The following is a 17,844-nucleotide window of genomic DNA, read 5'->3' as shown; positions in this document are numbered from 1 at the left end:
CCGGCAGGTTTGGCGTTTTTCTTGCCGCTTTTCCAAGAAAAACCTAAGACTAGGTTTTCACTTGTTTTTTTTTTTTTTAACACCTAAAAAAAACGCCAGCAAAAACGCCAGAAAAACTGCTACAGCTTTTCCCTGCATTTTCGCAGTTTTTCTGGCGTTTTTCCTGGTGTGTGGAAACAGCCAGTTTTGTCCCCTGTGGCAGTTTTTTTCATAGTCTTCGGGGTACCACTCTGTGGGTTGGATGCTGAGCTCCCGGTCCAGAGAGTGCAAGGTGGTGAGGAGTGATGTACAGCATCACTACTCACCTCCCCCGGCCGTATAGTATACAGGGGGGCATAGTGTACCCGTGTATACTATACAGGAACCGGGAATCCTGTCACCAGACTGACAGCACTCCCTGCTGTTATAGCCCCTTTGGGTGGTATACCGTATATAAAGCTATCTATAGATAGCTGTATATAGTGTATACAGAAGCCGACGTCCACTTACCTCCCTTGCTCCTGTCCCGGCCGGGTCCGTGTAGCTCCGCCCCTAGTGGTGACATCATAAGGGGCGGAGCTACAGACGGGAGCCAGGCTGGTAAGGGTGTGAGGCTCTGTTCACATTGTCCATTTTGTATAATGTGAACAGACCTTTCTGGCAGTGTCCTCCCAGACAGGAAGACTCCAGCTGTTGCTAAACTACAACTGCTGTAAGATACAGCAACCACCTGCAATTGAAAAAGGGAGCTGTGACTCACGAAACGCGTCTTGCTTTATATTTATTTATTTTCTTTGATTTCTCATGCTGTAAGAATAAATTATTTTGCATCAATACCCACGACTTGGGTTACTTCCTTGGGAGCGCCAACGCAGCTTTTTTCTCCTATACCTCTGCATTTTAAGAACTGTCCAGAGTAGGAGAAAATCCACATAGCAAACATATGCTGCTCTGGTCAGTTCTTAAAATGGACAGAGATGTCAGCAGAGAGCACGGTGCTCGTGATTCAGCAGAGAGCTCTATGTTCCAAAAAGAAAATAATTTCTTCTGTAGTATTCAGCAGCTAATAACTACTGGAAGGATTAAACATTTTTAATAGAAGTAATTTACAAATCTGTTTAACTTTCTGGCACCAGTTGATAAAAAAAAAAAAAGTTTTCCACCGGAGTACCCCTTTAAGGGCTCTTAGTGTTATAATATGAGATTTAGGGTTATTAGGTTAAGGCTTTCCTTGAACGTATTCTGTCCAAACCAAACTTTTTGCCTTACTTGCCAATTAGTCGTTTCAAAAAGTCCCCTACTTGTATAAAGTGTTTTGAGCCTTTTTTTCTATCTACAGTATATACTGTAGATCTGAGACCACTTCCACATGTATGTAGGTCAATATTTCACATTAGTACTGTATTTGGTATCAAAAAGTGGAGCAAAAGCCTAACATGATTTAGCATACTATTCTACATAAATCAAAAGAATTTGAAATTATTTTGAAAAAATTGCAAAATTATTACTAAATGACCTTTCACGCTAAGACAATCCGTGGCTCTAGCAGTGTCTGCCACAGTCAATGATTGACTAAGCAGGAACATTCTTGCGTGCACCGTCGGAAAGAATGGAGAGTAACTATAGTTTTTCCCATTTAACTGTGCCCTGAACACAGTGAAATAGAAAACCTTTTTCTGAAATACCCCTGTATATAAATGACAACATATATGTAACAGATTCACCTGAATGGCATGTGATGTGCTGCCGCTGCAAGAAGTCTTCTGCCCAAAATGCACAGTCCAAAGCAGAGAGTTACCAAAAAGGAGTCTTCACCAGTGCCAACTTTCTGGAATACAGAGAATGGTATTAGCTGAAGAAATATGCAGAATATAGCAGAATATGTATAATGGTGTTATATCATGTGTTACTGCACAGGTGAATTGTATGCTATGATTGATTACTAATTACTAGAAAGTTAATTTTCTATCGACAAGAAAGCCTGTTCAAAATGTTAAGTTTTTGATCTACTGTAAATCAAAATCAAAAGTTTTGGATCCTTTTTTATTTTACTGACAAAAATGATGTCATTCTGTTAAAGAGTACCTGTCATCAAATTTTTTTTTATATGTTATAGATCATTCCATATTAAACAACTTTCTAAAGGATTTTATTTAAAAAAATAAAAAACAAAATGCTTCCTTATATGTCTTTTTACATTTTGAAAATGTGGCCACTAGGGGTCTCCCTAGGAGTCCCTGGCTGAGCAAGTGACCAGCGGGAGATAGGCGGGAGCGCTGTGCTCACTCGCATACCCTGAAGAACTCTGTACACTGAGGACAAGCTGCGCTCTGTACACTGAGGACAAGCGGCGCTCTGTACACTGAGGACAAGCGGCGCTCTGTACACTGAGGACAAGCGGCGCTCTGTACACTGAGGACAAGCAGGGCTTTGTACACTGAGGACAAGCAGGGCTCTGTACACTGAGGACAAGCAGGGCTCTGTACACTGAGGACAAGCAGGGCTTTGTACACTGAGGACATGCAGGGCTCTGTACACTGAGGACAAGCAGCGCTCTGTGCAGCGAGGACAAGCAGTGCTCTACGCTGAGGACAAGCAGGGCTCTGTACACTGAGGACAAGCAAGGCTCTGTACACTGAGGACAAGCAGGGCTCTGTACACTGAGGACAAGCAGAGCTCTGTACACTGAGGACAAGCAGGGCTCTGTACACTGAGGACAAGCAGGGCTCTGTACACTGAGGACAAGCAGGGCTCTGTACACTGAGGACAAGCAGGGCTCTGTACACTGAGGACAAGCAGGGCTCTGTACACTGAGGACAAGCAGGGCTCTGTACACTGAGGACAAGCAGGGCTCTACACTGAGGACAAGCAGGGCTCTGTACACTGAGGACAAGCAGGGCTCTACACTGAGGACAAGCAGGGCTCTGTACACTGAGGACAAGCAGGGCTCTACACTGAGGACAAGCAGGGCTCTACACTGAGGACAAGCAGGGCTCTACACTGAGGACAAGCAGGGCTCTACACTGAGGACAAGCAGGGCTCTACACTGAGGACAAGCAGGGCTCTGTACACTGAGGACAAGCAGGGCTCTACACTGAGGACAAGCAGGCCTCTACACTGGGGACAAGTGGCACTCTGTGCATTGAGGAAAAGCAGGGCTCTGCAAATGCGGGCTCACTCGCAACCAACCCCCCCCCCCCCCGCTGCTCTCCTCGGTGAGGGCGGAAGCAGTGCCCCCAGCTGGTTTCAGTGACATAGCCCTTGCTGGGGCACGCCCACATCCCCCTTCTGGCAGGTCACACTTCACACTATGTGAGCAAGAAGAAAGGTAAGATACGGAGCTTTCTAAAGCTCTTAAAAAAAAATTAAGGGCGGGGGGTGTATTAGGAGTAGTTAGGGAACATAGCCTGAGTTAGTGTAGAAAAGTTCCTTTAGTGACAGGTACTCTTTAATAACAATTATTTTTAAACATGTGTGGGAGTTGACCTGAGGAAACTAGAGGGTCACCATAAATGATTGAAATAAATCCCCTCCTTCCTCAAGGACAACATCTGCAAATTTGTATGTTCTCTCTGTGTTTGCGTGGGGTTTTCTGCGGGTACTCCGGTTTCCTCCCACACTTTAAAACATACTGATAGGTTAAGATTGTGAGCCCCAATTGGGACAGGGACCAAATGGAGTGTACAGCGCTACGGAATCAGTGTGCGCTATATAAATAAAGAGTTATTATTATAAAGAGATAAAGGTTAACCAATGGGACCTCTCCCCATCAAGGCGTAAGTAATCATAATCGCCTGATCATTTACTATGGATCAGGCTTTAGGTAGTTTTAGACAGGGGAAGAGAGATCATCAGAAGGATTCATGATTTTTTTTTTTTTAACACTTCTGGCAAATTTCACCCCAAAGTGTTCGAACCATACACACTCTAATTAGCCAACTGCAGCTCCTTACCTAAGTTACTGCTTTGGTTATTGATCATGATATATTTTGTGGCTACACAAAGGTTTGACCCCTTGTACCAAGTATGGCTTGGGACCTGCCATGCATATGTTTTGAAAGTTTGTACCCTGCTTGATAACTATGACAATGTCTGCTCATACAAGCAACCATCTGCTCCTTCACCCTCACCTTGCTGGTTTCTGTATACTGTATACAATACATGATGTAGATAATTACCTTGCACTAAAATCCTGGGACCAACAGAGTTCCAAGGCCCTTAAAAAGCTCTGGGAAAAGGGGTGCTAAAGGTGAAACTTGCATTCTGGTTTCTCTAGGTAACTGAACAACAGATTTTTACTAAGGCTAGGTTTCCACTTGTTTTTTTTTTTTTTTTTTTTTTTTTTTTTTTTTACACTGCCACAGGTTTTTCCTAAGTTTTGGTAGTTTTACTGGCGTTTTTGCCTTTGAGTGGAAATTGCATTTTTTGGCCCCTTTGGTGTTTTTTTCTAAATTTGTTTTGGTACCAAAAAAAAAAACAAAAAAAAAAAAAGATGCAGGTAGGGATGGGAAAAAAATTTGACAAAATTTTTATTTTTTATAGCGAAATTTAAATTCATTTTTAATAAAGTCTGTGTGTGTTTCACTTTTTTCTCTCTATTTTTTAGGCAGTACTACTACTCCCAGCATGGAACAGACTGTTCCATGATAGTAGTAGTACCTGTACTAATAGAAAGATCGCCCGTGTGTCACTCCTTACACCAAATGCAATTGTCCTATCTATTGCAGAGATGCGGAGCGTCAATCACAGCTCTCTGCGGGAAATATGAATTACTACTACTACTGCCTAAAAAATGTAAAAAAATTAAAAAAAGTGACAAACACACACACACACTACATTTTTATTATTGTCGGCTACATTTTTAGTGCCCTGCCCGCACACATAAATTGATCCCTGTTTAAAAATTAATAAAAATTTAGTTATAAAAAAGATACATTTCGTTAAATACAGTTTTTCCCATCACTACTGTATCTTTTATTATTATTGTTTTAATGGTACCCTACAAAATTTTATTTAAAAAAAAAAAAAAGGCATCTCCATCACTTTTTTGGTCCAAAAAGTAAAAAAAAACACAAAAAAAAAACCCCAGCAAAAACCCCAAAGTTAAAACCCACATGGCGTTTTTCTTGGCGTTTTTTTCAAGATTTTCTTTACAAAACGCCAAACTCTCAACAAGAGGTCGTTTTGAAAAACTGCCAATGAGCCAAAAATTGCTGAAATACTCCAAACTGAAAAACGCCAAGTGGATATGGCATTTTGCAGTTCCCTATTGACTTGCAGCTAACATCTGGCCGCAGCGTTTTTTCACCCCCAAAAAAACGCCATTCGGCAGAATGGGCGTTTTTATTGGAGTTTTTTGCAAAAAAGAAACCAAGTGAAAACCTAGGCTAATGCCACAATTAATAAGGTTTTTTTTGCTTAATTGGAAATGCAACTTGTTCAAATAGCTACAAGCACATTTCTTATCGAAATGGTCGAAAACTTTTTTTTTTTTTTTAAATCAACTAGTCCCAGAAAGTTAAACAGATGTGTAAATTACTTCTATTAAAAAATCTTAATCCTTCCAGTACTTATCAGCCGTTGTATACTACAGAGGAAATTATTTTCTTTTTGGATTAAAGGGGTATTCCTGGCAAAAACTTTTTTTATATATATCAACTGGCTCCAGAAAGTTAAACAGATTTGTAAATTACTTCTATTAAAAAATCTTAATCCTTTCAGTACTTATGAGCTTCTGAAGTTAAGGTTGTTCTTTTCTGTCTAAGTGCTCTCTGATGTAGTGGGCTGAGAGCTGCACTACAGGACATAGACTGGGGGAGGTGTTGTCAAACACTGATACAGAAGGTAAATGGGACATCTTTAAATCAACTCTAAATAACTATACAGCTAAATATATACCAAAGGGGAACAAATATAAACGATTAAAACTAAATCCTACATGGCTGACAAATGATGTTAAAAGAGCAATAAACAACAAAAAAATAGTCTTCAAAAAATTCAAATCTGATGGGTCAGCTATAACATTTAAACAGTACAAGGAGCTTAATAAAATCTGTAAAAATGTAATAAACACTGCAAAAATTCAAAATGAGAGACAGGTGGCCAAAGAAAGCAAAACTAATCCTAAATATTTTTTTAGATATATAAATGCAAAAAAACCAAGGACAGAGCATGTAGGACCCCTTAATAATGATAATGGGGTTGTTGTCACAGGCGATCAAGAGAAAGCGGAGCTACTGAATGGGTTCTTTAGTTCTGTATACACTATGGAAGAAGGAGCTGACATTGGCCAGGTCAGTGCTGGTAACACATCATATAATGTACTGAACTGGCTTAATGTAGAAATGGTACAAGGTAAGTTAAGTAATATAAATGTAAGCAAATCTCCAGGGCCGGATGGATTGCACCCAAGAGTTCTTAGAGAACTAAGTTCAGTAATATCTGTACCCCTATTCATGATATTTAGAGATTCACTGGTGTCTGGTATTGTGCCAAGGGACTGGCGCAAGGCTAATGTGGTGCCAATCTTCAAAAAGGGCTCTAGGTCTTCCCCAGGAAACTAAAGACTGGTAAGTCTAACGTGCATTGTGGGTAAATTGTTTGAAGGACTTATAAGGGATTACATACAGGAATACATAGGGGATAATTGCATTATAAGTGGTAACCAGCATGGGTTTACTAAGGATAGAAGTTGTCAAACCAATCTAATTTGCTTTTATGAAGAGGTGAGTAGAAGCCTTGACAGAGGAATGGCTGTGGATATAGTGTTTCTGGATTTTGCTAAAGCGTTTGATAATGTCCCTATTAGACGTCTGACAGGTAAGTTAAGGTCTTTGGGTTTGGAAACTTTAGTTTGTAACTGGATTGAACACTGGCTCATGGATCGCACCCAGAGAGTGGTGGTCAATGATTCGTACTCTGATTGGTCCCTTGTAATTAGTGGTGTACCCCAAGGTTCAGTACTGGGCCCGCTGTTGTTTAATTTATTTATCAATGATATAGAGGATGGCATTAACAGCTCTGTTTCTTTCTTTGCAGATGACACCAAGCTTTGTAGCACGGTACAGTCTATAGAGGATGTGCATAAGTTACAAGATGACTTGGATAGACTAAGTGTCTGGGCATCCATTTGGCAAATGAGGTTCAATGTGGATAAATGTAAAGTTATGCATCTGGGTACTAATAACCTGCATGCATCGTATGTCTTAGGGGGGATTAAACTGTCAGAGTCACTGGTAGAGAAGGATCTGGGTGTACTTGTAGATCACAGACTACAGAATAGCATGCAATGTCAGGCTGCTGCTTCCAAAGCCGGCAGGATATTGTCATGTATCAAAAGAGGCATGGACTCAAGGGACAAGGACATAATACTCCCCCTTTATAAAGCATTGGTACGGCCTCACCTGGAATATGCTGTTCAGTTTTGGGCACCAGTCCATAAAAGGGACACTGTGGAGCTGGAAAGGGTGCAGAGACGCGCGACTAAACTAATATGGGGCATGCAACATCGTAGCTATGAGGAGCGATTAAAGGAGTTACAATTGTTTAGTCTTGAGAAGAGACGTTTAAGGGGGGATATGATAAACGTATATAAGTATATAAATGGCCCATACAAAAAATATGAAGAAAAACTGTTCCAGGTTAAACCCCCCCAAAGGACGAGGGGGCACTCCCTCCGTCTGGAGAAGAAAAGGTTTAGTCTCAAGGGGCGACACGCCTTCTTTACCATAAGAAATGTGAACTTATGGAACAGTCTACCTCAGGAACTGGTCACAGCAGAAAAATTTAACATCTTTAAAACAGGGTTAGATACATTCCTGGAACAAAATAACATTAATGCTTATGAAGAAATATAAAATCCCATCCCTTCCCCAATATCGCGCCACACCCCTACCCTTCATTTCCCTGGTTGAACTTGATGGACGTATTTCTTTTTTCAACCGTACTAACTTTGTAACTATGACACCTGTCTCGGGAAACGCCCAGTTTAGAAGAGGTTTGCTATGGGGATTTGCTTCTAAACTGGGCGTATCCCGAGACAGGTGTCATCAGAGAGCACTTAGACAGAAAAGAACAACCTTAACTTCAGAAGCTCATAAGTACTGAAAGGATTAAGATTTTTTTATAGAAGTAATTTACAAATCTGTTTAACTTTCTGGAGCCAGTTGATATATAAAAAAAAGTTTTTTCCTAGATAACCCCTTTAATTTTCTGTCTGTCCACAGTGCTCTCTGCAGGCACCTCTGTCCATGTCAGGAACTGTCCAGAGCAGGAGAAGATCCCCATAGCAAACATATGCAGCTCTGGACAGTTCCTAAAATGGACAGAGGTGTCAGCATAGAGCACTGTGGACAGTCAAAAAAAGAAATTAAATAAAAGAAAATAATTTCCTCTGTAGTATACAGCAGCTGATAAATACTGGAAGGGTTAAGATTTTTTAATAGAAATAATTTACAAATCTGTTTAACTTTTTGGCACCAGTTGATTTAAAAAAAAAATAAAAATGTTTTCCACCGGTTTACCACTTTAACCCCTTAACGACGCAGGATGTATATTTACGTCCTGCGCCGGCTCCCGCGATATGAATCGGGATCGCGCCGCGATCCCGCATCATATCGCGTCGGTCCCGGCGCTCATCAACGGCCGGGACCCGCGGCTAATACCACACATCACCGGACTGCCGCTTCTAAAGTGAAAGTGACCCGGCTGCTCAGTCGGGCTGTTCGGCATGCCGAACAGCTTGCTGGACACCGGGAGGGCCCTTACCTGCCTCCTCGGTGTCCGATCGGCGAATGACTGCTCCGTGCCTGAGATCCAGGCAGGAGCAGTCAAGCGCCGATAACACTGATCACAGACGTGTTAATACATGCCTGTGATCTGTGTAAAAGATCAGTGTGTGCAGTGTTATAGGTCCCTATGGGACCTATAACACTGCAAATTTTTTTTTTTTTATAGTGTTAATAAAGGTCATTTAACCCCTTCCCTAATAAAAGTTTGAATCACCCCCCTTTTCACATAAAAAAAATAAACCAGTGTAAAAAAAAATTAAAATAAACATATGTGGTATCGTGTAAATGTCCGAACTATAAAAATATATAATTAATTAAACCGCACGGTCATTGGCGTACGTGCAAAAAAATTCCAAAGTCAAAAAAAGCGCATTTTTGTCACTTTTTATAACATTAAAAAATGAATAAAAAGTGATCAAAAAGTCCGATCAAAACAAAAATCATACCGATAAAAACTTCAGATCACGGCGCAAAAAATGAGTCCTCATACTGCCCTGTACGTGGAAAAATAAAAAAGTTATAGGGGTCAGAAGATGAAATTTTTAAACGTATAAATTTTCCTGCATGTAGTTATGATTTTTTCCAGAAGTACGACAATATCCAACCTATATAAGTAGGGTATTATTTTAACCGTATGGACCTACAGAATAATGATAAGGTGTAATTTTTACCGAAATATGCACTGCGTAGAAACGGAAGCCCCCAAAAATTACAAAATGGCGTTTTTTCTTCGATTTTGTCGCACAATGATTTTTTTTTCCGTTTCGCCGTGCATTTTTGGGTAAAATGACTAATGTCACTGCAAAGTAGAATTGGAGACGCAAAAAATAAGCCATAATATGGATTTTTAGGTGGAAAATTGAAAGGGTTGGGATTTTTAAAAGGTAAGGAGGAAAAAACGAAAGTGCAAAAACTGAAAAACCCTGAGTCCTTAAGGGGTTAAATATAGGTCAATGTATAGTGCAATTTGAAATAAAAGAAAAATAAATATAGTGTAAATAAAAGTTTCTATCATTCTGTGGATCTGTGCACATGACTGAATCCAAGCATGTGTAAACGCGGCCTACACAACAAATGGCCTGAGGGCTGCATGCTGACCACAAATTATTACTTTTGGCCTACGATCATAGTGCCAATATTTCACAGAAGGACCTCAAAGTGACTAGATTTGGACCTTCCTTAAAATCACCAAAAATTGTTTATTGGATGACCTCAATGTAAAGGGATTAGATTTGAACCTTCCTTAAAATCACATAAAATAGTGTATGGGATGACCTCAATGCAGCCAGCCATACAATAGAAGTAGGATGCACAAGCAGCTGATGTTCGCTATCCCCACACACGGTGTCAAGTAGGACCTGTATACAACAGTAGGACCTTTCTTGACATTAAGGGTGGGAGTAATCAAAGTCAGCTGCATCTGTGTCACGATTCGGCTAGCTGGAGGTGGATCCTCTGTGCCAGAGAGGGATTGGCGTGGACCGTGTCGGTGGACCGGTTCTAAGTTGCTACTGGTATTCACCAGAGCCCGCCGCAAAGCGGGATGGTCTTGCAAGCGGCGGTAGCAACCAGGTCGTATCCACCGGCAACGGCTCAACCTCTCTGACTGCTGAGATAAGCGCGGTACAAGGGAGTAGACAAAAGCAAGGTCGGACGTAGCAGAAGGTCAGGGCAGGCAGCAAAGGATCGTAGTCAGGGGCAACAGCAGGAGGTCTGGAACACAGGCTAGGAACACACAAGGAAACGCTTTCACTGGCACGATGGCAACAAGATCCGGCGAGGGAGTGCAGGGGAAGTGAGGTATAAGTAGGGAGTGCACAGGTGAACACACTGATTAGGCCTGCTGCGCCAATCAGTGGCGCAGTGGCGCAGTGGCCCTTTAAATCGCAGAGACCCGGCGCGCATGCGCCCTAAGGAGCGGGGCCGCGCGCGCCGGGACAACACAGCCGGGGAACGGGTGAGGTACGGGAGCCGAGATGCGCATCGCGAGCGGGCGCGTCCCGCATCGCGAATCGCATCCCGGCTGGAAGTAATATCGCAGCGCACCCGGTCAGCAGGTCTGACCGGGGAGCTGCGAATGAGAGAACGCTGCGAGCGCTCCGGGAAGGAGCGGGGACCCGGAGCGCTCGGCGTAAAAGTACCCCCCCCCCCCTTGGGTCTCCCCCTCTTCTTGGAGCCTGAGAACCTGAGGATAAGACTTTTGTCCAGGATGTTGTCCTCAGGTTCCCAAGATCTCTCCTCTGGGCCACAATTCTTCCAGTCAACCAAGAAGAATCTTTTACCTCTGACCGTCTTGGATGCTAGAATCTCCTTCACCGAAAAGACGTCAGATGAACCGGAAACTGGAGTGGGAGAAGCAACTTTGGGAGAGAAGCGGTTAAGGATGAGTGGTTTAAGGAGAGAGACATGGAAGGCATTGGGAATATGGAGAGAAGGAGGAAGAAGGAGTTTGTAAGAGACAGGGTTGATCTGGCACTTGATTTTGAAAGGACCAAGATAGCGTGGTCCCAGTTTATAACTGGGGACACGAAAGCGGACATACTTAGCGGAGAGCCATACCTTGTCTCCGGGAGCAAAAATGGGGGGGGAGTTCTTCTTTTCTTATCAGCAAATTTTTTCATCTGGGATGAAGCCTGTAAAAGAGAATTTTGGGTTTCTTTCCATATGGTGGAAAGGTCTCGAGTCACTTCATCAACAGCGGGCAAACCAGAGGGCATGGGAGTGGGGAGGGGAGGAAGAGGGTGACGGCCGTACACCACGAAGAATGGGGATTTAGCAGAAGATTCGGAGACTCTGAAGTTGTGTGAGAATTCGGCCCATGGTAGAAGATCTGCCCAGTCATCCTGGCGGGAGGAAACAAAATGTCGCAAATAGTCACCCAGGACCTGATTAATTCTTTCTACTTGCCCATTGGATTGGGGATGATAAGAAGAAGAGAAGTTTAATTTGATCTTGAGCTGCTTACAGAGGGCCCTCCAGAATTTAGACACAAATTGAACGCCTCTATCCGAGACGATATGCGTGGGAAACCCGTGAAGGCGAAAACTGTGTATAAAAAATTGCTTTGACAACTGAGGCGCCGAAGGAAGGCCTGGAAGAGGGATAAAATGTGCCATCTTGGAGAATCGATCAACGACCAACCAAACAACTGTGTTGCCACGGGATAAAGGCAAGTCAGTAATAAAGTCCATACCAATCTGTGACCAAGGTTGTTAAGGAACAGGCAGAGAATGAAGGAGACCAGCAGGCTTCTGGCGAGGAGTCTTATCCCGGGCACAGACAGTACAAGCCCGCACGAAATCAACAACATCAGTCTCCAGAGTAGGCCACCAATAAAATCGAGAGATGAGTTGAAGGGATTTTTTGATGCCAGCATGGCCTGCGAGGTGGCAGGAGTGTCCCCACTTGAGAATCCCGAGGCGCTGGCGTGGAGAAACGGAGGTCTTCCCTGGAGGAGTTCGTCTGATGGAAGCTGGAGAAGAGGAGATCAGACAGTCCGGAGGAATGATGTGTTGCAGAGAGGCTTCCACTTCAGAGGCATCTGAAGAACGAGAGAGGGCATCGGCCCTAATGTTCTTGTCAGCAGGGTGAAAATGGATTTCAAAGTTAAAACGGGCAAAGAACAACGACCACCTAGCCTGGCGAGGGTTCAGCCGTTGGGCAGACTGGAGATGAGAGATTCTTGTGGTCAGTGTATATAATAACTGGATATTTGGATCCCTCCAGCAGGTGCCTCCATTCCTCAAGCGACAATTTAATGGCCAGTAATTCTCGATCACCAATGGAGTAGTTTTTCTCCGCCGGAGAGAAGGTCCTAGAAAAAAACCCACAAGTAACAGCATGCCCGGAAGAATTTTTTTGTAAAAGAACTGCTCCAGCTCCCACCGAGGAGGCGTCTACCTCCAATAAGAAGGGTTTAGATGGGTCAGGTCTGGAGAGTACGGGAGCAGAAGAAAAGGCAGACTTGAGATGTTTAAATGCGTCTTCCGCTTGAGGAGACCAGGACTTAGGATTGGCGTTTTTCTTGGTTAGAGCCACGATAGGAGCCACAATAGTGGAAAAGTGTGGAATAAATTGTCTGTAATAATTGGCGAACCCCAAAAAACGTTGGATAGCACGGAGTCCGGAGGGGCGTGGCCAATCTAATACGGCAGATAGTTTATCTGGGTCCATTTGTAGTCCCTGGCCAGAGACTAAGTATCCTAGGAAAGGAAGAGACTGACATTCAAAGAGACATTTTTCCATTTTGGCATAAAGTTGATTGTCCCGAAGTCTCTGAAGAACCATGCGGACATGCTGGCGGTGTTCTTCTAAGTTGGCAGAAAAAATCAGAATATCGTCCAGGTAAACCACAACACAGGTATATAGAAGATCACGAAAAATTTCATTTACAAAGTCTTGGAAGACGGCAGGGGCGTTGCAAAGGCCAAAGGGCATAACCAGATACTCAAAGTGTTCATCTCTGGTGTTAAATGCAGTCTTCCATTCGTCCCCCTCCCTGATGCGGATGAGATTATAAGCACCTCTTAAGTCCAGCTTGGTAAAGATGTGGGCGCCTCGTAGGCGGTCAAAGAGTTCCGAGATAAGAGGTAGGGGGTAGCGTTTTTTTTACAGTGATTTTATTAAGTCTGCGGTAATCAATGCAAGGGCGTAGGGAGCCGTCTTTTTTGGAGACAAAAAAAAATCCAGCTCCGGCAGGAGAGGAGGACTTGCGGATAAACCCCTTTTTTAAGTTCTCCTGGATGTATTCCGACATGACTTGAGTTTGAGCAGACAGAGGATAGATTCTGCCCCGGGGTGGAGTAGTACCCGGGAGGAGGTCAATAGGACAGTCATAAGGCCTGTGAGGAGGCAAAGTCTCTGCTTGTTTTTTGCAAAAAACATCAGCATAATCCAGATAGGCCTTGGGAAGACCAGATACCGGGGGAACTACAGGGTCTCGACTGTGAGTACTGGGAGCCGGTTTAAGACAGTCCTTGTGGCAAGAAGTACCCCAGTTCTTGATTTCCCCTGTGGTCCAATCAAGGGTTGGGGAATGGCGTTGAAGCCACGGTAATCCAAGAAGAATTTCTGAGGTGCAGTTAGAGAGGACCAAAAATAAAAAATTTTCGTGATGGGGTCCGATGCACATTAAGAGAGGTTCCGTGCGGTAACGCACGGTACAGTCCAATCTTTCATTATTAACAGAGTTGATGTAGAGGGGTCTGGCGAGACTGGTCACCGGGATGTTGAACCTGTTGATGAGAGAGGCCAAAATAAAATTTCCTGCAGATCCGGAATCCAAGAAGGCCATAGCAGAGAAGGAGAAGGTAGAAGAAGACATCCGCACAGGCACAGTAAGACGAGGAGAAGCAGAGTTCACATCAAGAGCTGTCTCACCTTTGTGCGGAGTCAGCGTGCGTCTTTCTTGGCGAGGAGGACGGATAGGACAATCCTTCAAGAAATGTTCGGTACCGGCACAGTACAGGCAAAGGTTCTCCATGCGGCGTCGTGTCCTCTCTTGAGGTGTCAAGCGAGACCGGTCAACTTGCATAGCCTCCACGGCGGAAGGCACAGGAACGGATTGCAGAGGACCAGAGGAGAGAGGAGCCGGGGAGAGAAACCGCCTCGTGCGAACAAAGTCCATATCCTGGCGGAGCTCCTGACGCCTTTCGGAAAAACGCATGTCAATGCGGGTGGCAAGATGAATAAGTTCATGCAGGTTAGCAGGAATTTCTTGTGCGGCCAGCACATCTTTAATGTTACTGGATAGGCCTTTTTTAAAGGTCGCGCAGAGGGCCTCGTTATTCCAGGATAATTCGGAGGCAAGAGTACGGAATTGGATGGCGTACTCGCCAACAGAAGAATTACCCTGGACCAGGTTCAGCAGGGCAGTCTCGGCAGAAGAGGCTCGGGCAGGTTCCTCAAAGACACTTCGAATCTCCGTGAAGAAGGAGTGTACAGAGGCAGTGACAGGATCATTGCGGTCCCAGAGCGGTGTGGCCCATGACAGGGCTTTCCCAGACAGAAGGCTGACTACGAAAGCCACCTTAGACCTTTCAGTTGGAAACTGGTCCGACATCATCTCCAAATGCAGGGAACATTGCGAAAGAAAACCACGGCAAAACTTAGAGTCCCCATCAAATTTATCCGGCAAGGATAATCGGAGGCTGGAAGCGGCCACTCGCTGCGGAGGAGGTGCAGGAGCTGGCGGAGGAGATGATTGCTGAAGCTGTGGTAGTAGCTGCTGTAGCATCACGGTCAGTTGAGACAGCTGGTGGCCTTGTTGCGCTATCTGTTGCGACTGCTGGGCGACCACCGTGGTGAGGTCGGCGACAACTGGCAGCGGGACCTCAGCGGGATCCATGGCCGGATCTACTGTCACGATTCGGCTAGCTGGAGGTGGATCCTCTGTGCCAGAGAGGGATTGGCGTGGACCGTGTCGGTGGACCGGTTCTAAGTTGCTACTGGTATTCACCAGAGCCCGCCGCAAAGCGGGATGGTCTTGCAGCGGTGGTAGCAACCAGGTCGTATCCACCGGCAACCGCTCAACCTCTCTGACTGCTGAGATAAGCGCGGTACAAGGGAGTAGACAAAAGCAAGGTCGGACGTAGCAGAAGGTCAGGGCAGGCAGCAAAGGATCGTAGTCAGGGGCAATGGCAGGAGGTCTGGAACACAGGCTAGGAACACACAAGGAAACGCTTTCACTGGCACGATGGCAACAAGATCCGGCGAGGGAGTGCAGGGGAAGTGAGGTATAAGTAGGGAGTGCACAGGTGAACACACTGATTAGGCCTGCTGCGCCAATCAGTGGCGCAGTGGCCCTTTAAATCGCAGAGACACGGCGCGCGCACGCCCTAAGGAGCGGGGCCGCGCGCGCCAGGACAACACAGACGGGGAACGGGTCAGGTACGGGAGCCGAGATGCGCATCGCGAGCGGGCGCGTCCCGCATCGCGAATCGCATCCCGGCTGGGAGTAATATCGCAGCGCACCCGGTCAGCAGGTCTGACCGGGGCGCTGCGAATGAGAGAACGCTGCGAGTGCTCCGGGGAGGAGCGGGGACCCGGAGCGCTCGGCGTAAAAATCTGCTTTTGCTATCCGCACCTTCCTGGTCACATAACTAAAGGCAGTTGGTCCCAAGGACAAGGACAGACAGCAGTGCCGTCAGTGACTGCAGCCATACAGCAGTATGGTCAGTGGGTTCAGCCATACAGCAGTGTGGTCAGTGAGTGCCGACATCACTCTTTGCAAAAATATTCATTTAGCACTTACTTCCATCTTCTGATATTCCTGCTCCTTTCCGCCCCTTGTCAACAAGGGTTGGTAAGGAGCAGATAGGAGAAGAATAAAGTTTGCTTCTAATTTATATCCATTTCTGATTTAAATTATAGGAAAGGGCGATGTCCCCTCCAAGATAAGCCCCATCTAATTTTTAGTGTTTTGTGTAAACATTTTCTACTTTTAGACTCAAGAAAATAACCATGCAAGCCTTAAAAATGTCCTCTACAAAATATACATTTCATTTAATTCTACCTTTTTTACCATAGAATACCTTAGTTTCCCTTTTAGCACAGTACTGAATCCAGTCCAGATAAACACCACAGAAGCTGGCTCTTGTAATACCCTGCAGGCATGGAATGTAGTCTTCATCCACATTGATGTTGAAAATGGTCATATCATATACAACATGATTCCACCTTGTGAATGGCTGTAAAGCTTTCTGCATCGATTCATCTTTCAGCCAGTACAATAGTTTAGGTGATTTTACAGTAAAATATATTATGCTCTGTGGAGAAAATTCCAAAATGTTAAGTGAATACTATAAATATAAATCTTTGGATCCTCTCAATCAGGAGGAACATATCTCCTTTTATGCCTTTCACGTTTCTTGCAATTAAGTTCTACAGTTACCCACATTCTTCTGCTATTTACATGCACCGTGTGCACAGCTAGGCAAGTCAGTATTTTTAACAATATTATCATGTTTATGTATATTTTCAAACTTCATGCTATATAAACTTGAATGCTAATGGAATTGTCAGCTGTAAGACCTTATAAAGAGTGTGTCTTTCCAAATCATGTCCAATCACCTGAATTTGAAAATAAAATAGTTCACAAAGTAGAGAGGTGGCGCTCCATTCAGTCTTCAGTCCAATGTGAAGGTCTGCCCATCAGTGTGAATAAAATGTGGTGTTTCAAATCCACAATGAGTTCTTTCTCATGGCCATTGTGGATTTGAACTATCACATTTCTTTGTACACTGATGGGTGAATAAACCTTTACATTGGACTGCCTCTCTACTTTGTGGATTACTGGATAACTGAAGATCTGGGTCAGACCTTGGAAAGCAGAGCAACCACCAAAGGACTATGCCCGTGCCCGCTCGACATTAATTGGGTGACTCAATTAAGGTGTAGAAACATCTCAAAGTTGATGAAGAGAAATGGGAGGCCTCCGAAGTTGAATATGAAAGCAAAGGGTCTGAATACTTATGCCCATGTGAAATTTTAGTTTTAAATTTTATATACATTTCTAAAATTCTGTTTTTACATTTGTAGTATAGGGTAATCAGCGCAGACAAATAGAGGGGACAAATAGATTTTTTTTATTTTATTTTAGCTCAAGGCCACAGCATAACAAAACGTGAAATGCTCTGAAACTTTCCTAATGCACTGTGGGGGAGATTTATCAAAACCTGTGCAAAGGAAAAGTTGACCATAGCAACCAATCAGATTGCTTCTTTCATTTTGCAGAGGCCTTGTTAAAAATGAAAGAAGCGAGCTCATTGGTTGCTATGGGCAACTGGTCAACTTTTTCTCTGGACAGGATTTGATAAAGTTTTAATTCTTTTTTGGACTTTAGCAATCCAAAAAAGTGATGGAGAAAACTTTTTTGTTAAAATTTCGTAGGGTACCATTAAAAGAAAATAAAAAAGATACAATTTTTTCATCACTATTGTATTTAATGAAAATTATTTTTTTAATACAAAATTTTTATACATTTTTAAACAGGGATCAATTTATGTGTGGGGGCAGGACACTAAAATTGTAGCCGACAATAATAAAAGTGTAGTGTGTGTGTGTTTGTCACTTTTTG

At 43.9% G+C, this 17,844-nt stretch overlaps 1 protein-coding gene across 8 annotated transcripts in view; it reads right to left on the bottom strand.

Moving 5' to 3' along the window:
- PCNX2 (pecanex 2) overlaps positions 1-17,844 on the bottom strand; it is a 357,339-nt gene that overhangs the window by 75,149 nt on the left and 264,346 nt on the right. For all 8 annotated transcript variants that reach the window (XM_056567003.1, XM_056567002.1, XM_056566999.1 and 5 more), the window contains 2 exons: positions 16,301-16,534; positions 1,704-1,807 (listed from right to left, as the gene is read on the bottom strand). In XM_056567003.1, coding sequence (XP_056422978.1) covers positions 1,704-1,807; positions 16,301-16,534 — 338 coding nt within the window. The remainder of the gene's footprint in view (positions 1-1,703; positions 1,808-16,300; positions 16,535-17,844) is intronic.

This window comes from Hyla sarda, chromosome 3, assembly GCF_029499605.1.
Source record: "Hyla sarda isolate aHylSar1 chromosome 3, aHylSar1.hap1, whole genome shotgun sequence".
Classification (NCBI taxonomy): domain Eukaryota; kingdom Metazoa; phylum Chordata; class Amphibia; order Anura; family Hylidae; genus Hyla; species Hyla sarda.
Note: the sequence above shows the minus strand (reverse complement) of the source record. Positions and strands in the feature narration are given on the sequence as shown.